This window comes from Symphodus melops (genome assembly GCF_947650265.1).
Source record: "Symphodus melops genome assembly, chromosome: 10".
Taxonomy (NCBI): Eukaryota; Metazoa; Chordata; class Actinopteri; order Labriformes; family Labridae; genus Symphodus; species Symphodus melops.
Genome location: NC_136700.1, coordinates 12,674,078 through 12,689,916, shown reverse-complemented (window position 1 = coordinate 12,689,916; position 15,839 = coordinate 12,674,078). Strand labels below are relative to the sequence as shown.

General features: G+C 39.4%; 1 protein-coding gene across 3 annotated transcripts in view; it reads right to left on the bottom strand.

The window, feature by feature from the left end:
* Positions 1-1,673: 1,673 nt before the first annotated feature.
* Positions 1,674-15,839, bottom strand: part of LOC306831021 (leucine-rich repeat and fibronectin type III domain-containing protein 1-like protein) — a 168,809-nt gene continuing 154,643 nt past the window's right edge. For all 3 annotated transcript variants that reach the window (XM_079354839.1, XM_079354841.1, XM_079354842.1), the window contains 2 exons: positions 12,540-13,529; positions 1,674-1,802 (listed from right to left, as the gene is read on the bottom strand). Coding sequence is in view for 1 of the 3 variants with exons in the window: in XM_079354842.1 (XP_079210968.1) it covers positions 13,522-13,529 (8 nt within the window). In the remaining 2 variants the exon portion in view is untranslated. The remainder of the gene's footprint in view (positions 1,803-12,539; positions 13,530-15,839) is intronic.

Sequence of the window (15,839 nt, the reverse complement as noted above, 5' to 3'; positions counted from 1 at the left end):
GCTTGCTGAACTGGCAGCTAGTTTTACTCATCACAAGTAATTACATGTACTGTATCTTGACTTGTTGGGTGAATGGGGCTTAAAATACTCCATGTAGTAGCTTCAGACATCTGGTTTAAAGTTGTTGTTCAAGATTAATTTTTGTACTCAGCACAAGCATGCCTTTCGTTTCCTGAAGAAACTCACCCCCGATTTCATGGCCGCTTAATGTTGATGTGAAATGGTACGTTGGCTGTTTTCCTCGCCATTGTGCTGTAGCTCCGCTCTGGAGGGGAGGATTGAAGGTGTAGGAATGTTGTGCACACGTGCCAATTTCTGTTTGTTGAAATAGCTGGGGCTCTCCTTTGACCACACACATAAAACCAGACGGTAAACAGAGTCAATGCAGGCAGAGCATGCCTTCTTAACAGACCTGCGCACATTGTAAGTTTGGAGTGTCCTGTATTATGTGGATATTTACAGTATATGTGAATCTCCATGAAATCATCACGAAAAAAATAAAAAAAAAATTCTTTCTGATGCGTCAAATGATGGCGGGGAAGGTGAAAAAGCATCAAGGGGTAATAGTGGTATTCTTAAAACATTTACAGTCGTCTGTTGACCTGTGTATTTCTTTTTATGCTAACCCATGTCTTTGCAAGTACTCCCTCCCACAGCAATAATGAACACATTTTATCATTAAAACTGACTTGCATTAAAGCCGTCGAGCAGAAAACCATTACTCCTCAACTCTGTCTCCGAAAAGCTTCACTTATAATCTGTGGTTGCTGTTTGAAAATGATACATTTTTAATGACTTTGTTTCATAAGCAATCGAGCATTTTCCGCAAGGAAACTAGAAATTTGGATCGAGATTTCATCTGCAAAGAAGAACAAAATGCAGCCATGCCAGAGGAGAGTCGTCCATTTTTGTTTTGTTTTATTAGAAAAAATCCACACACCATAAAAATTACATGTACAAAACTATAAGATTTGAAATTGCTTTCTGTACACATATAAAAGATAAAGCCCAAAGAAAAAGTAAAAGGGGGGGAGGGGGGGCACAAAGAGGGGGAATGTGAAGACAAAGCATTTGTGTGTTATTATTTTGTCCTGTTTTGGGTTGTGTGTGTGTGTGTGTGTGTGTGTTAGTGTGTGTGTGTGTGAGGTTTTCAGTCTGTTTTCTCTTTCTTTACTTTCTTCACAGGACAGCCATGATGATGATGATAATGATGGCACTAGTAAATGGTGGGAAGTCCAATTATGTGCACACATGGTATACAGTATATCTGAAAGGGCACCTGTGTATCTCATATCCAATTTACAACAACCAGCATGGAGTTCAGAGCATGAGCATGATGAAGAAGATGCTTATATAGAGCACCCGTGTCATTGGTTGATCTAAAGGGTTGTTTTTTTTTATTGTTTTTCTCTGTCAGACACGTGGAGATATACCACTTCAGGAATAGAACAAGTGAGATGTTACAGTATTTATCATGATGTGTGCACGTAAACGCACTCTGTGGTGGTAATGATAACATGATACAAGCCTGCATGAGTCCAATCAAGATGTTAACAATGCAGTCATACGCACACTTATTTTTTTTCTTCACATTCACTTATTCAGATTCCCACTGTAGACCAGTCACATTATCCTGAAGGGACAGATATGATGATGTTGCTGAAAGTATTGGTGGATATCAGTGGGGTAAAAAGTGATATTGATGTGATTTGGCAAACTGGCACCCCTCTTCTTTATTTTTTACTCTTAACTGCTCATCTGTGTTGGTCTTCAGCTTGTGGCTTTCCTTCTGGTCAGTGGGTCTGAAAGGAAGACAAATCGACATTAGCTTACATTCAGTGATTCCGAGTTTGGGTTGTCTCAACTAAAAACATTACCACTGCAACATTTTGAAATCTTGGCCAGTGGTTTAACAAAAAAAAAAAAATCTGGGTGTGGATCCAAATTGATATAGAATATAACACATGTACTGTAGTTCCAAATTTTGATCACAAAGCATCATTTTCCTGCATTGGGCGGTAAAAACTGGATTCAGCTGGAACATTTGTATTTGTGTTAACATTTGTGTAGTGTTAGTCACCGGCAAAGCTCTGTCAGTGTGTTTTTGTGTGCAAATTTGTGTGATAGCTTTTATCAAGTGAAGGCCACCGAGCCAGAGTCAATTTCTATCTCTGTGTATCAGACCGGGTCCAATCAGCAGCCAATTGTACTTCACATCATGAAGAGTACTTCACTTTACCTTCACTTGTAAAAGGGATGGCCATGATAGACAGATACTCACCTGGCTACTCTGATTACATAAGATAAACAATCTACTTTATTCATTCACCTGTGTCCGTCCTGTTACATGCATTTTTCTTTTACTAAATTTGAACATCTCAAAAATGTGTTAAGACAATACCATGGCAGACAGGATGCCAGCTTCCTCTCTCTAAGCCCCCTACTGCAGATCCTGAAACTGACAAATGTTTGAATCAAGCACACCCAAGTCAAACAAAAGACAAAAATTATAGTCTAACAGTATCAATCTAAGTATCAATGCTCAAGTATCAAAAGCCCTAAATCCAGACTTGTCAGTTAGACCACATGAAGAGGACTGTCGATTTCCCTGTTAACGCAAATCATACACTGCTTTCAAGTGTTGGTAGATTTATAGGAAAAGTGTTATGGAAATCGACCGGATGCTAAATGATTAAATGTCACATTGTAAATGGTCGTTTGGGGGGGGGGGCATCAATATGTCAGACTCAGTATGGTTAGATGTCGCAACGACACAATACTTTAAAAAGTCAACTAATTTTATCCAAAATGGCAAAAAAGGAACATGTTTGGTATTTGTTGGTGTTTTTATGTTAACCAGGCACAACACAGTATATATTGCACATGTTGATTGAAGTGCTTGAAGTTGGTGCTGGTGATTTGCCTGAAGTTGTTATTGTTGCAGTCGCAATGAGCAGGAAACACATTTTTCTGAACTAACTTATTAAAAAACAAACAGACAGTATTGAATTTAAAAAAATTGTTTTTGTTTTTAACAGAAAAGTTACCTATTAGATACTTTATTGTTGGAAGTAGGTATTATTTTTTTGGGGGGGGGCAGAGAAGGGGCAATTGAATTGTCATTTATTTATGCCCACAGACTTCTTGTACCCTCCCTGCATTAGTTGAGTATCTATCCACCCAGATTATTTGATTGAGAGTTCGCTAAAGACAAATAGTCTCACAGTGACAACCTAACCATTTACATTAGGGTGAGGTTTCCTGACATGTTCTCACTGTCAGTTCAGTGCACAACAAATGCACACCTAAAGTTTGGGCCACAAGCATATTTTGGTCCCAGATGTTTAGAATACCAACAGACCCTGTTCTTACTGCCACATTTAGCCATTCTCTTATTTCCTGCTGCATGTCATGAACCATAAACTAATCTGACTTTAAACATACTTGAATATTAGCTGCTGATTATCTAAAACATGTCCTTCTGGGCCAGGATAAAATAACACTTCCATCGTTGAACAGCTGATGAGCAAACATCTATTTCTCAGACTGCATTTGTAAGGCTAAACGGCACAGCCAAACTTGTATTACATAGAGGTCCGCAATGTATATTTTAAATCAAAGCAGGGGTAAGCAGCATGCATTATTTTGACTTTAAAGTAGTCATTCATTAAGAATTTGGTCCAATGTGCACCTACAGAGACAAAATATGTAAGACAAATACTTTAAGACAAGATTACTGAAGGCTAATCCCCTAGAATCCTATTAGAAAGTGACAAATCTAACATCTAAGACGACGTAAACATTCACCAGACAAAATGAACCCTATTAACTTTACCAATAAAAACAATGGAACAAGACCCTGAGCCTGAAGTTTTGCTGCAACATAATCCTGTAATAAATTTAGCAATTAACAGCAACAACAATCACAAAAAACCCCCACTAATACCAGGGTTTTGTTCAGCTTGACATTTTTAAACAAAACATCTCCTAATAACAACATTCCCTGTGTTACCCGATACCATTATATGGGTGATGGTTTAAATCCGCCCAATAAACTAATGACACACCACAGTGCACTTAATGCCTCGAACGGCTGAAAGACGCCAAAATACATGACTCTCGAGTATTGCCATCTTCTTACTTTTTCCCCCCCAACACAAATGCACTGAATCAGCATTAAAAGTGTAAAGCTGACGATAAAAAAGCCAAACAGATGGTGTGAAGCCAGAACCTGAAACTAGCAGAAGATTTGAATCCACACATATTCCCCTTTTTCTCTCTCCGCATGCAGGAGGAAATGGGATTCTGTTCAGATAAATAAAGGGAGGGGTGCTAACTCAAAGCCGCTGCAGGTGTGAATGGCTGCATTGCTGTTCAGGGTATTTCAGTAACGCTTCATTTAACCTGTTACATGTATCTTATTAAAAGACTTTTAACGCCTTTAAAAGAAGTAACAATGATGGTAATGATAATAAGGGAGACGACAAAATGTTTACAATCTCCCAAAATAAAAAATAAAAATTGAGTGATGATCAGTGTTGCCAAGGAAATAAGCTATTGGCTGTTCTAAAAGTCACAGGAAGTCGCTAAATGATGTCATCACCTACTTTGCATAATTGGCAATAAGCATGCAATCGCAATGGACGCTCTCGAAGAGAAATAACATCGTGGGAGGGACAACACGTGAGTAGAAAAAACCCTAAATATGTTTAGAGCTACAAATCAACTGTCTTTTTTTGATTCTTGTTTTTTTTTTAGCCATTTCAAATCAGACATCACTTCTCAAAATAACAAGTCGCTAGATTTGTCACTTGTAACTTTTGACAAAAAAATAAAATAAAATAAAAATAAACAAAATCACAAGTTACAAAAAGCCAAACTGGCAACACTGGGGGAAAATGCTTCAAATGGAAGTTCAAACGAGAACCCTTGATCATTACTGTGATCAGTGCAACATGTAATCTATAATTCACTGCAGTTGTACAAACTGCACTAAACATTTTCTAGACGCCACATTTAAAGTACATGAAAAAGTGCTGAATAAAAACGTTTTTTTGTTGTTTTTTTTACAGTCAGTTTTGGGAAAACACATCTGCAACTATTTATATTTAAATGGATCAAGGTATTTTCCTGTATCCAAGACAAACTACATGTTTGCTGTGTGAGTATTCCCGTGTCTGACAGATTTGTTTTAAGTGGCAGATGAACACATCTGTCGGAATCTACATCAACAGAAGAGCTGGCGCTGATCATGTCACAAGGGGATCAACTCGAGGAGATTGTATCATCCCGTTCCAAAAAAAAGTTCTTTTCGTCAATCAGCCTGTTTTGTTAAAAATTCTATACAGTGGAATTCAATCCCAGAACGTATCAGACAACTAAACACATACACATTGTTTTCTAAGCAACTAAAACAATGGACTGTCAATACATATACGTCAGCACTAAACCTATTTATAATGGAAGTACCCTCAACTGTACTGTGTATTTAATGTTTTCTTTTTTCTTTTCACCACTGCTTTGATTGCTCTCAGAAGCTGTGTTTTCTCATCTTTGCACTCTGTTCTGCTGTTTCACCTTGTAACTGTTCGGCTGTGTGCTTTGTTCTGTTTTGTTCGGTGCGGTGTATTCTTCTGCTGGTGACGTTTTCCTTTATCTCCTTGTTTATTTATTTATTTATTTTTTAAAAGCCTCTTTAACATCAAGGCCAGGGGACTACAGATGAAAAGTAGCGTGTTAGCTGATTCTGGCATGTTTACCCATGTATAAGGTTTTTTTTGTTTTTTTTAATTAATTTGCGCTGTCCCCTCCCTACAATGCACAATTTGAGTTAAAACGTGATAGACTTTGAAAAGTCCATGTTTCACTTAGACGTCAGCCAGCTTCAGTTTTGATCGTGTTTAATATTTCAAGTGGTAATAAATACATGCACTGCCCCCTCCTTTGCACCGCAGGCTCTCAGTGGAATTTAATGACTATTCTGCAGCCCTCAACTACTAGTTTAAATCACTTTCAGTGCTGCAGTATTGCCGTGTCTGACAGATGTGTTCTAATGGAAAAATAGTAGTTAACAGACATAAATACCATTCAGCAGAGCAGTGGTTCTCAACCTCGCAGTCCCTGACCCCTGCAGGGGTTGCAAGATCATTTCTGGGTGGTCAGCAGATGGTTGTAAAGAAGAAAAAAATTTTTTACATTTGTACAGAGGCTCTAGTCCTCATATCAGCGCCCGTTGGTTCAATTCGACCTCGTCCCTTTGCTGCATGTCATCCCCTCACTCCCAACACTTCCTTTCTGTCTTCAGCAGCCCCATCTACTGTAATACCGGCCCGAAAATGAAGCGACATAGTTTTGCCTGGAGGTTGGTTTTTACATTACGAGGCTGTACCAGAGGTAGAATTAGTCAGTTTGTCACGGCTCCTGCGTGTGCGTCATGGTTTTCACACAAGACTACATGTTTACTGTGTGAGTGACCACAGCTGTCAGCCCCTCACTTTCTTCACAAGTTTCACCCAAACAAGGCCATAAACTATCTGTTCTAAACATTTCTTTGATTTATTAATGTCCCAAGGATCGGTTATCTTTACAGAAAGGGCAAATGGGTGTGTGTTCAACGTGTGCATCAATGACATGTACATATGAATCGCTCTTCACTTAACAGGCTGTTTGCCATGACTGTACTAGGCTAGTTATGACGTTACTACGAGGTCTATAATTTATAATAAGCCCCTAAAACAATTGTACAGAGGGAAGAGAGGAGATGAAGTGACAGCGAGAGCCTCTCGAGGGTCGACAACACCAAAGTTTTTAATATTATTGGGGGTCGTGACTCGGAAAGGTTGCAGTAGAGCACTGTATTATGATAATGCATTATGGTGCGAATACACTTAAAAAAAAAAAAAAAAAAAAACTTTTAAAGTGACGATTGAAGTGGGAGAAAGAGGGAGTTGATGTTGTGAGTTGAATTTCAAATTCTGAAACCACTTTGTTTGATGTGATAGAGGTGGTGGGATGTAGACTAATATTGAATACACAAGTCGACAGCAGTGCTTTTAAACAGCTGAATATGCTGTGTGCCACTGACCTTCCCAAGTAAACGCTGGAACACTGAGAGCGAGATCTTCAGCAGAACATATCCCAGTGGCGCTTACATTTTAGTGCAATGTTTGTTGTTTTGTTGTTGTTGTTTTTTTTTTCTCCTTGGCTACTTCGCTGCAGTTTAGTATTCCCAGCTTCCAGATGCTACTCCAGGGTGGAAGAAATGTCAACCTTTTAGTGCTACTGACACATGAATCCATCCTCAGAATTACCTCTCACACTCATTCGTGCTGGAGTATCAGTCAATGCTGCATATAGTCCTCGTAAATGCCCACATTGAAACATTTTAAGAAGGCCGAAAAAAAAAAATCCCTTTCAGAAATAATGTGCATTACGTGTTTTGACGTATGTTGTGTCATCTATTATTAATACAACTATATTTTCTGTCCAAGGGACCAAAGACACCTCACAGCACAATACATCTGAGAAATCCCCCGAACATCCTGATTGCTTCTCCCCTGTATGTGTTATCCATCTATTTCTTTTCTTTCAACTCCTCATCTTTTTTTTTATTTTTTATTTTTTTATTCTTGCCCGTCGTCTTTACTCTCCTTTTTTTTAATCCCTTTCTTTTCCCTTTTATCCTTTTTTCCTCCTTTTCTTTATGAAGCTGCTTATCTTGTACAGTGCCTGTCCTCCTTTTTGCTCCCCTCCCGATCAGTTCAATTCAAGAAGCAATATTGGGGCACTAAGATCAAAGCTGCGGATTATCTGGTCTGTAAATATCCATCTATTTGCACCACGCGATCATGTTTACCCACACTGCACAAGCGCATGTAGGCACCTTCTGGAATGATATCACAGATCTTTACCAGTCTGTCTTTCTCAACCTTGAATACTCTTCTGTTACATTTTACCCTGTCCGATCCTTTTGAGTTTTTTTTCTTTTTTCTTTTCTGACATCGTTGTCTGTCTTTGCCTGCACCTTCTTAGAGGAAGGATTGTTCACCTTGTCGCGCTCTTGTAGGACACTTCATCACTGCAGGTAAGATAACAGCAGGGATTCACAGACACATAGAGTGGCACACACGTTTCAGCGCCATATCCTTTCCTTTTTCTCCGTTCGAATCTTCGTCACTCACACAGCTGGAAACTAAAAAAAAAGAGCAGGATTTCACGTGTCTGTGAAACCAGACGTCCTCTTAAGATACTGTTTTTAGGTGTGTGAGAGCGAGAGAGATGAGGCCCAAGACAGTTTGATAGAAACGCAGTAATATATGCATGGCCATGCCTACATACATCACTCCACCTCAGCCAACAGAAGTGACACGCTGCAGATTGAAGTCGAAGCATGTCCCATCAGCCCACATGGAGAGAGCACATGCTGCATCTCCTCTACATTAAGGTTGCAAAAACAAATATAGTCTGTAAGTGTCTCACTGTGCCCTTTTAGCCCACGTAAATGAAATAAACGGAGTAGATGCCAGCAGGGAATCTTACATGTTGCTTAAAGAAATGGCAGATTATGGAAGCTGTTGCGTGCAGAAAACGTCAACGATGCAACAGTTGACACGCACTGTTTAAGTGAAGAGACAGACGACATCACAAAAAAAAAAAAAAGCATGTTACATGTTCACAGCATTAACTAAGACATTACCAGGTTACTATGCGGATGCACTAATGCCTCTAAATGTCAAATTACAGTACAGCTATGTCTGTGGCAGAGAAATGTAACACAAATTGGAAACAGGGAAACGGTTTGCCTGGCAGCAACTTGTTCAGCCTGGCCCAGAAACAAACTCCATACAGAACGGCAACATTTTGGTTTGAGTTTGAGTATGAAATGAACCAATAACATAAAAAAACAAACAAACAAACAAACAAAACCCCTACTGTTCCTGAGCTGAAACCAATATGTGGTTTATGTTTTATGTAGAGCCAAGCCAGCTGTTTCCCATTGATTAGCTTTATAGCAAGCCAAGCTAACAAGATGTTTGTTGCTTCATTGGAAAAAAAAAGAAAAAAACCCCAACATATACAAAGGGTTTCTTGTTTGACAACATTTCTGAAATAAAGTCAATGACTTCCTTTTCCTTTTATTAGAATAATAGGCCTCTTTCTACATATAATCAAAGTGTTTACTACATTAATGTAGTGTTGAATAAAGGTTTGATCACCAAATACAAAGGAATGATTAGATATCCATTGTATGAATGATTGTTGCTCACATTTATATTATATCATGTTTTACTCTAAGTGTTTTAATCCAATTGTTTGAGATTTCAGTTCAGAGGTTAAAGGTATTCTGTGAAGAGGGCTTGCAGAAGTGAGTGCACATTCCAACATGTGTTTGATGTGGCCCTTTAAACTGAATCACTCATCACCAAATCAAACATAGGTTTAGTTTAAGGCCCTGAACAGTTAATCACTCATCCACATTGATAGGTTCAGTGGACCTTGATAGTTAATCACTTAAATGGTTCGTTGCTTAAAAGGAAATGATGACTAGACTAGATGTCTTCCTGTGATAAGAAACAGGCCAGGCAGGATGTGTCTTCCCCTATAGAAGGACAAAGGATTCGGGAGTATGATGCACCAATGAGAGAAGCGGAACCAAACATCAGGAGGCGCATAATTTGGAAAGCTGCCCAATCGGAGGAAGGAAACCGCACATTCTCAAATGCATAATTTGGTTAGATATTCTCTGTCTAATGTATAAAAGGGTTCAGGGAAAGATAGTCGGGGCTCGGACTTCGCGAACTGACCAGGTATCTGTCTGTCGTCAGGGACACGTAGTGTTGAACCCAGAGACTCTGTAACTTCTATTCTTGATTCATCGGGTTAATAAACTCTGTTAACCTGAAAGAGACGTCTTCAGTCATTCCTCTCATCCCATCAAAAGAATGCGCAGAGAGATTTGAGGTAATTAGTTAGAGGAGTCAGATTTCTATTAACAACATTTAGGAAAAGGATTAAATAGCAACTTTTATCCTTCACCTTCAACGTGTTCCCTGTATAAAATCATGCTAACTGAAAACTGTACATACGGCCTCCTCACTCTCGCTGCACTTGTAATCGTACGAGACGGACATATTTCAGTCAAGATAATCAGCCCATAATGTTCTTTTCTGACGATGGTACTTGATCGTGAACAAGGAGGAGAGAAGAGCAATGAAGAGTGTCTTGAAGGAGTGAAAAGCATGCACCATCCGTTCATCATCATCATCGTTATCAAGGTGTCTGCAGAGGATCTACCAAGCTTGACTCACTTTTACGACTGAGGAAGAGAGCAATGAAAGCAGGATTTATGTCTAAAAGTGGCAGTTTTTCCTCAAGGAATGAGATGGTAATGTGAACTCATTGTAAATTATGACATAATCTCACATGGCTCAAACAGGTTGATGTGGATAAAAATACAATTTGAATCACCAATTTTTAATTATAAACCTTGTTGAAGTCTTTTTCAATTCAAGCGTCAGAACAAAGCCATGAATCAGAATCTTCTTGCCAATATTTAGCTAATACTGTGCAGTCTAGGGGGGAGATGCAGAATCCGCCATCATATGTTCGACTGATGACTGCTATGGATGCAAGCACACAAGACACAGAGCTACTGTAATAGGTGCCAATGAAAGACGTGTATAACCTTTACACGCATTAATTGGAATAAAGAATATCGTATTCATACACATTCCATTTGTCCACTGGTACTTCCCCGACTTCATCATGAACATGTCATTCTGTCTACTGATTAAAAAGATACATCCAAACATAACTAAAACATCTGCACCCAGAGAATCTAAAGGCTAAGATAAAAATAGAAGACATGCTCCTATTCTGCTTTTAACTTTGGAGCATATCTGAGGACACTTCATGACGCAGTCTTCATGGAGTTTTTTTTTTTTTTGTTTTGTTTTAAAGGGGATCTATTTATATCCCAGGCTTTTAGTTTGTGTCTCTTCCAATATGTGGTATGCGTGTCCGTCAGTGACCAGCAATAACCGTGTGTGGGAACGTGTGTGTGACTGTGTGTGTATAAAAGCTCCAATTGTCTAACATCTGCAGTCACGCAGTGTTCAAGCTGTCAGGAAAGAACACATGCACACACACACGTTTATACAGTAGGTGTAGATAAAGAGATAACTACCTTTGGTTCCTGCTGGAGTTCTTCCTGTTTTTCTGTACATGACAACTGACTGGGGATTCATTGCTTTTATTACTGAGTGAGCACTGAAAGGGATTTTGTCATTGGTTATTGATGTGCAGCTTTACAATAACCTTAAAGCGGAAACAGTTCAGATGATTCTCAAAACATATTGTCAACATCACTTACAAGAGAAAGAGTCTGACTGAAAAACTTGGTCAGAATCACTGTTATTTTTGCTGCTTCATGTAATTTAAGTATTACATGTTTTATACGGACATTATACAATGTTTTGTGTGAGTCTGCCTATCTATCTATCTATCCATCTATCCATCTATCCATCTCCCCATCTCCCCATCTCCCCACTGTATAAACAGTGAACCTGATTCAACTGCTGCAGTTAAGGGACACATAATAGTAACTGATGCTTTTTATAATCAGTGGTAAAAAGGCGGATTGCTTATTCCGTACACTTTTGCACATGAGGTTTTTCCATTCCTGAAAATATGTCTAAATGGGTCCAATGCAGTTGGAGGAATGAAGTGTTGTTGTAGCCATGGATAATGACATAGCAAGGGACAAATTTAAATGATTGGTCTCCATATGAGCTACATTTTTGGCACTAATCATTGACGGATGAGCTGTTTTTGGACAACACCTCCATTCAAATATAATATTTGATTGTTCTATGACTGTCCTATTTGGTTTCATTAGCTGATATCCAAGCAATTATATTCATTATAATGATAATATCTATTCAATTGGTAACTAGCCTGGGAAGATGTGCAATTTAGAACCCTTTGAGAGTCGAAAATGCCAAGCCTGACACCATGTTGAAGCCCCCCTTTTGGACATCAAGTCCATCCCTGAGGCTGTGGTGTTTGTTCAAAACCACACCCTTGCCCAGCATATTATATTTTCCTCCAGTATTCGATCACTGCCTCAGGCAGAACAGCAAAAATACACATGGACAGACAACTATCAGAGAAGGGGAGAATGAGAAACAAACATAGGGGCAGGGAGTTGTATTCCCTTTGTCTGTTGTGATAATGTCAGCAGAGAGTAGTGACGAAGCACTTTATTTGGCCATGGTACCTTTCTAATTGTCTCACTGCCAGCAATTACATGGTGCTCATTAAAGCGCTGCCCTCATCAGGTTACAGAGCTCTTGCAGCAGGAAAGTGCAAGCCTGTCTAAAACTATAGGGCAGGACCCAAAATTGGTGGACAGCCAAGGTGAATGCCTGTGGGTCACCATATGTCACGCCAATTAATGAGACCCATTCTTTGGGTGAGAGAACTTCCCGTTTGGCTGCTTGTTTGGTAAGAGTTCAGGGGCTAATCAGCAGATTACTCACCTGATAAGTGGACTGGAGTAAAGGTCCTTAAGGTCCTCAGTAGTCCCATCCAGTGGAAAGCAGTAGATATAAGAATAGACAGACGAGATCCGCAGACAAGGAGCCTGTCTAGTTTAGTCCAGGTAAGTTTAGTAACTGCAGTCTTGTCCTTCACCAGTTTAATCAACCAGTACATTTCCAGTTCAGGCTCCACTTGGGGTCAGGTCTGCACGTGTCAAGCCAGTTCAGTTCCCTTACTGGACTTCTTATTGGGAGAGAACAGGGTCCAGTCCAAGATCAACACTTATTTTGAAAGTCCATTATGTTCTGTTGCAGGTAGAGAGCCATAAGAGGTTGCATGTTTAGCATATATTCAAATCCATAGCCAGACCCCTCCAGAGACTTTTCTGAGTGATATTACTCACTTTAACGAAACGTAGATGCAGGATGAGTGTGATAATCTATGCATTCAACTTTTAATGACTATTCTTTACAACCATTTCAGTATCTGTCCTTGTTATTGATACTTTCCCAGGCGGTGTGCAGTTCTTTCACATTTTCTTTGTAGTTGTATGTTGACATATCCTTTTTTTTCTTCTTCTTTATGTTGCTTTAAAATGACATTTAGCCATTGTAACAACTTGTACACTGGTACAGTTGTTGAAATGCCAAAATGTCAGCCTTTAAGTTTGCACCCTTTCAATGTAAGTGACTGAAGATGTGCACGCCAGTAGCTGGATCCGGCAGCAACTGGTCAGTCAAGAGCCAAACAAACTGAGGGCCTTTACACCATTCCAGTCACAGGAACCAAGAGAAGTAGTCATACGTAAACCAGACGATACCGGTCTCTAACCGCGTGGTGCTCATGGAAACAAAGAGATGGGTACAGTAAACAAGAGATACAGGAGGGGAGCTATAGGGCCTTTTTTTTCTTTAGAGTTTGCACCAGCTTCACCCTGGTGGTGATGTTTATTCTTCACATCTGCCACTCAGGTCAACGTCATCAGGGTTCTAAAAAAAAATGGAGAAAGAATATAAGATCAAGGAGAAGAGCATTAAATGCACTGTTTTTAAATACAAGAATAACAGCGTGGGGAGCAAGAGCAACTTCTGGTACAAGGGGTTGAAACGAAAAGGAAACAACAAATTAGGGATCTGGAGTAAAACATCAGGTTTGAGAAAAGGATGAAAATAGAGAACAAAAATATCCTTCTTTATCTTTATTTATCCAAAAGATGCCACCCCACAAACTATTATTGGCTAGCCTCCCAATTAGATCAAGCCCTTCTTTTCAAACCAACTTTTTGGGTGAGGCTGCAACAGGCTGAAAGCAGCAGTCACATCGAACACATTGTTAATGTGACTTTTGGTGAAACATGTTCTCTTTGAGAAATAGTATAGATGTTAAAGCATAAAAGCAGTCTTGAATATACACACTCTATTCTGGTTATTTTTTTGATCCAATAAATTCAAAAAAGTACCTCTTGATAGAATAGGGTAACTTAATGGCTTTGACACACTACGACAGGGCCTCCCCTGTCCTAACAGCACAAGGGTGCCTCAGCAACACAATCAGTATCTTTTTATTTTACCGCGGCGCAGCGTGAAATGGTGCAAAGTTTTCACCCTGACACCCCGTTTCTAATTTACTCTCTGTCGCTCCTCTTAACGGACGAGGAACAATTAAAGAGGGTTCTCTACACTGGCATTTCCTTTTCTCCCTCAACAGAGCTTATCTCGTTTTACAAAGGGGAGATAGTGGTGCATTTATAATATCCACGTCTGTGATTGAAATGTTGTGATTTGACTTTAGTTAACACTGGAGAAAAGCTTTGTTGGGGTCACCGCAAGCCGTTTATTGATGACAGTGTGAGTGTTGAGAGTTCAGTCGGTACAAAGTACCACACATAGGTTTTTCCGCACTCAATACAAAAGCCCGAGATGTCATACTGTTTGCAAGGGGAAACTAAAATTCTCTGAACAAAGAATTACATATTGAATGGGTTAATCGGGGAAAGTAAGCATCTGAGTCTCATTGTGCAATGCAATGTGATATCCAGTACTTGTGTGCTGTAAAGACAGTTTAGTTTGTTTAAGCTTGTTACTTTTTAGAGTCTTCCTATCTGTTTCTTTTCATGTAGACAGTTGTGTTCGAATGTCACTGCTGTATTAGTCTGGAGATGCAACAAATGTAGAAGGGAAGCGCGCTGAAAGCAGAGAAGCCCAATAGCTCTAAGTGATGAAGCTGTGCTTGCTGTTGTAGCATACTGCCGAAGCTGCTATTTGTAATGCTCGTCTTCGTCAGGAGAGCATTTCTAAACTGCATTTGTCAGGAGGAATATTTGTTAACCACATTTATGTACAGCCAATGCGTATTGTGTCAGTTGAAGAATGACGCAGAGCCTTCTTAATGCCTCAGTCCGTATTCATCCGTCACCATTTCTGCACATCTCCACTTTTTTATTCCTCCATCAACCCCCTCCCATCCTCCATCACTCTGTGCACGGTGCAGATGGATGGAGAGGATGGGGTGACACTGAGAGGAGAAGGCAGTGTGTGGCGATGATAGCGCAGTGTAAGTGGTAAGGAGATGGATAGAAAGGACATAAGAAATGAAAAATAAAATTCACAGACAAAGGTGTAATAAATTGAAAACAAACGGGAATAAGAAAGGTGGGCCGATACAGGATTAAAGTGAAACAATAAATACATGTGGAGCATTAGTGAAGAAGGATGTGGAGGAGGAAAGGAGAGAACAGGATAGAGAGCGCTGACTAATACAGATCAGTGAAATGAAGACGGCAGAGAAAAGACCAAAAAAGAAAGGACAAGCTTGGTTTGGAGTAAAATGTCAAGGAAAACTTTGAAAAGAAACAACTCATTAAAACAAGGCGTTAAAAGAAATGGAGTGATTATTAGTATTGACAAATACAGAGAGGGGAAATATTATAGTTACATGAAAAAGAAAAAATCTACTGAGGAGCAAATAAATTGAATTAAAGCCTCAGGTCACCCACAGAACAACAAAAAAAAAAGAAATATACTTTTTCTTTTCTTCTACGTCGCCATGAAGACAGCCTTAACCTTCCCTAAGACTTCGGCCTTGACACCAATTCGATAAAAGTGAAAGGTATTGCTTATGCTCCTCAATGCCGTACAAAAAAGAGTGTCTATTTTACTGGAGCTGAAGTACATCAAACATGATCTAGGACTACAATATGACTAGAGACACTATGCTGCAATCGTTAGTTTTATAAAAAGGATTAATTAACTCACAAATACTAATATCCCCCTGACGGTTGACGGTTAATCAATGTGACC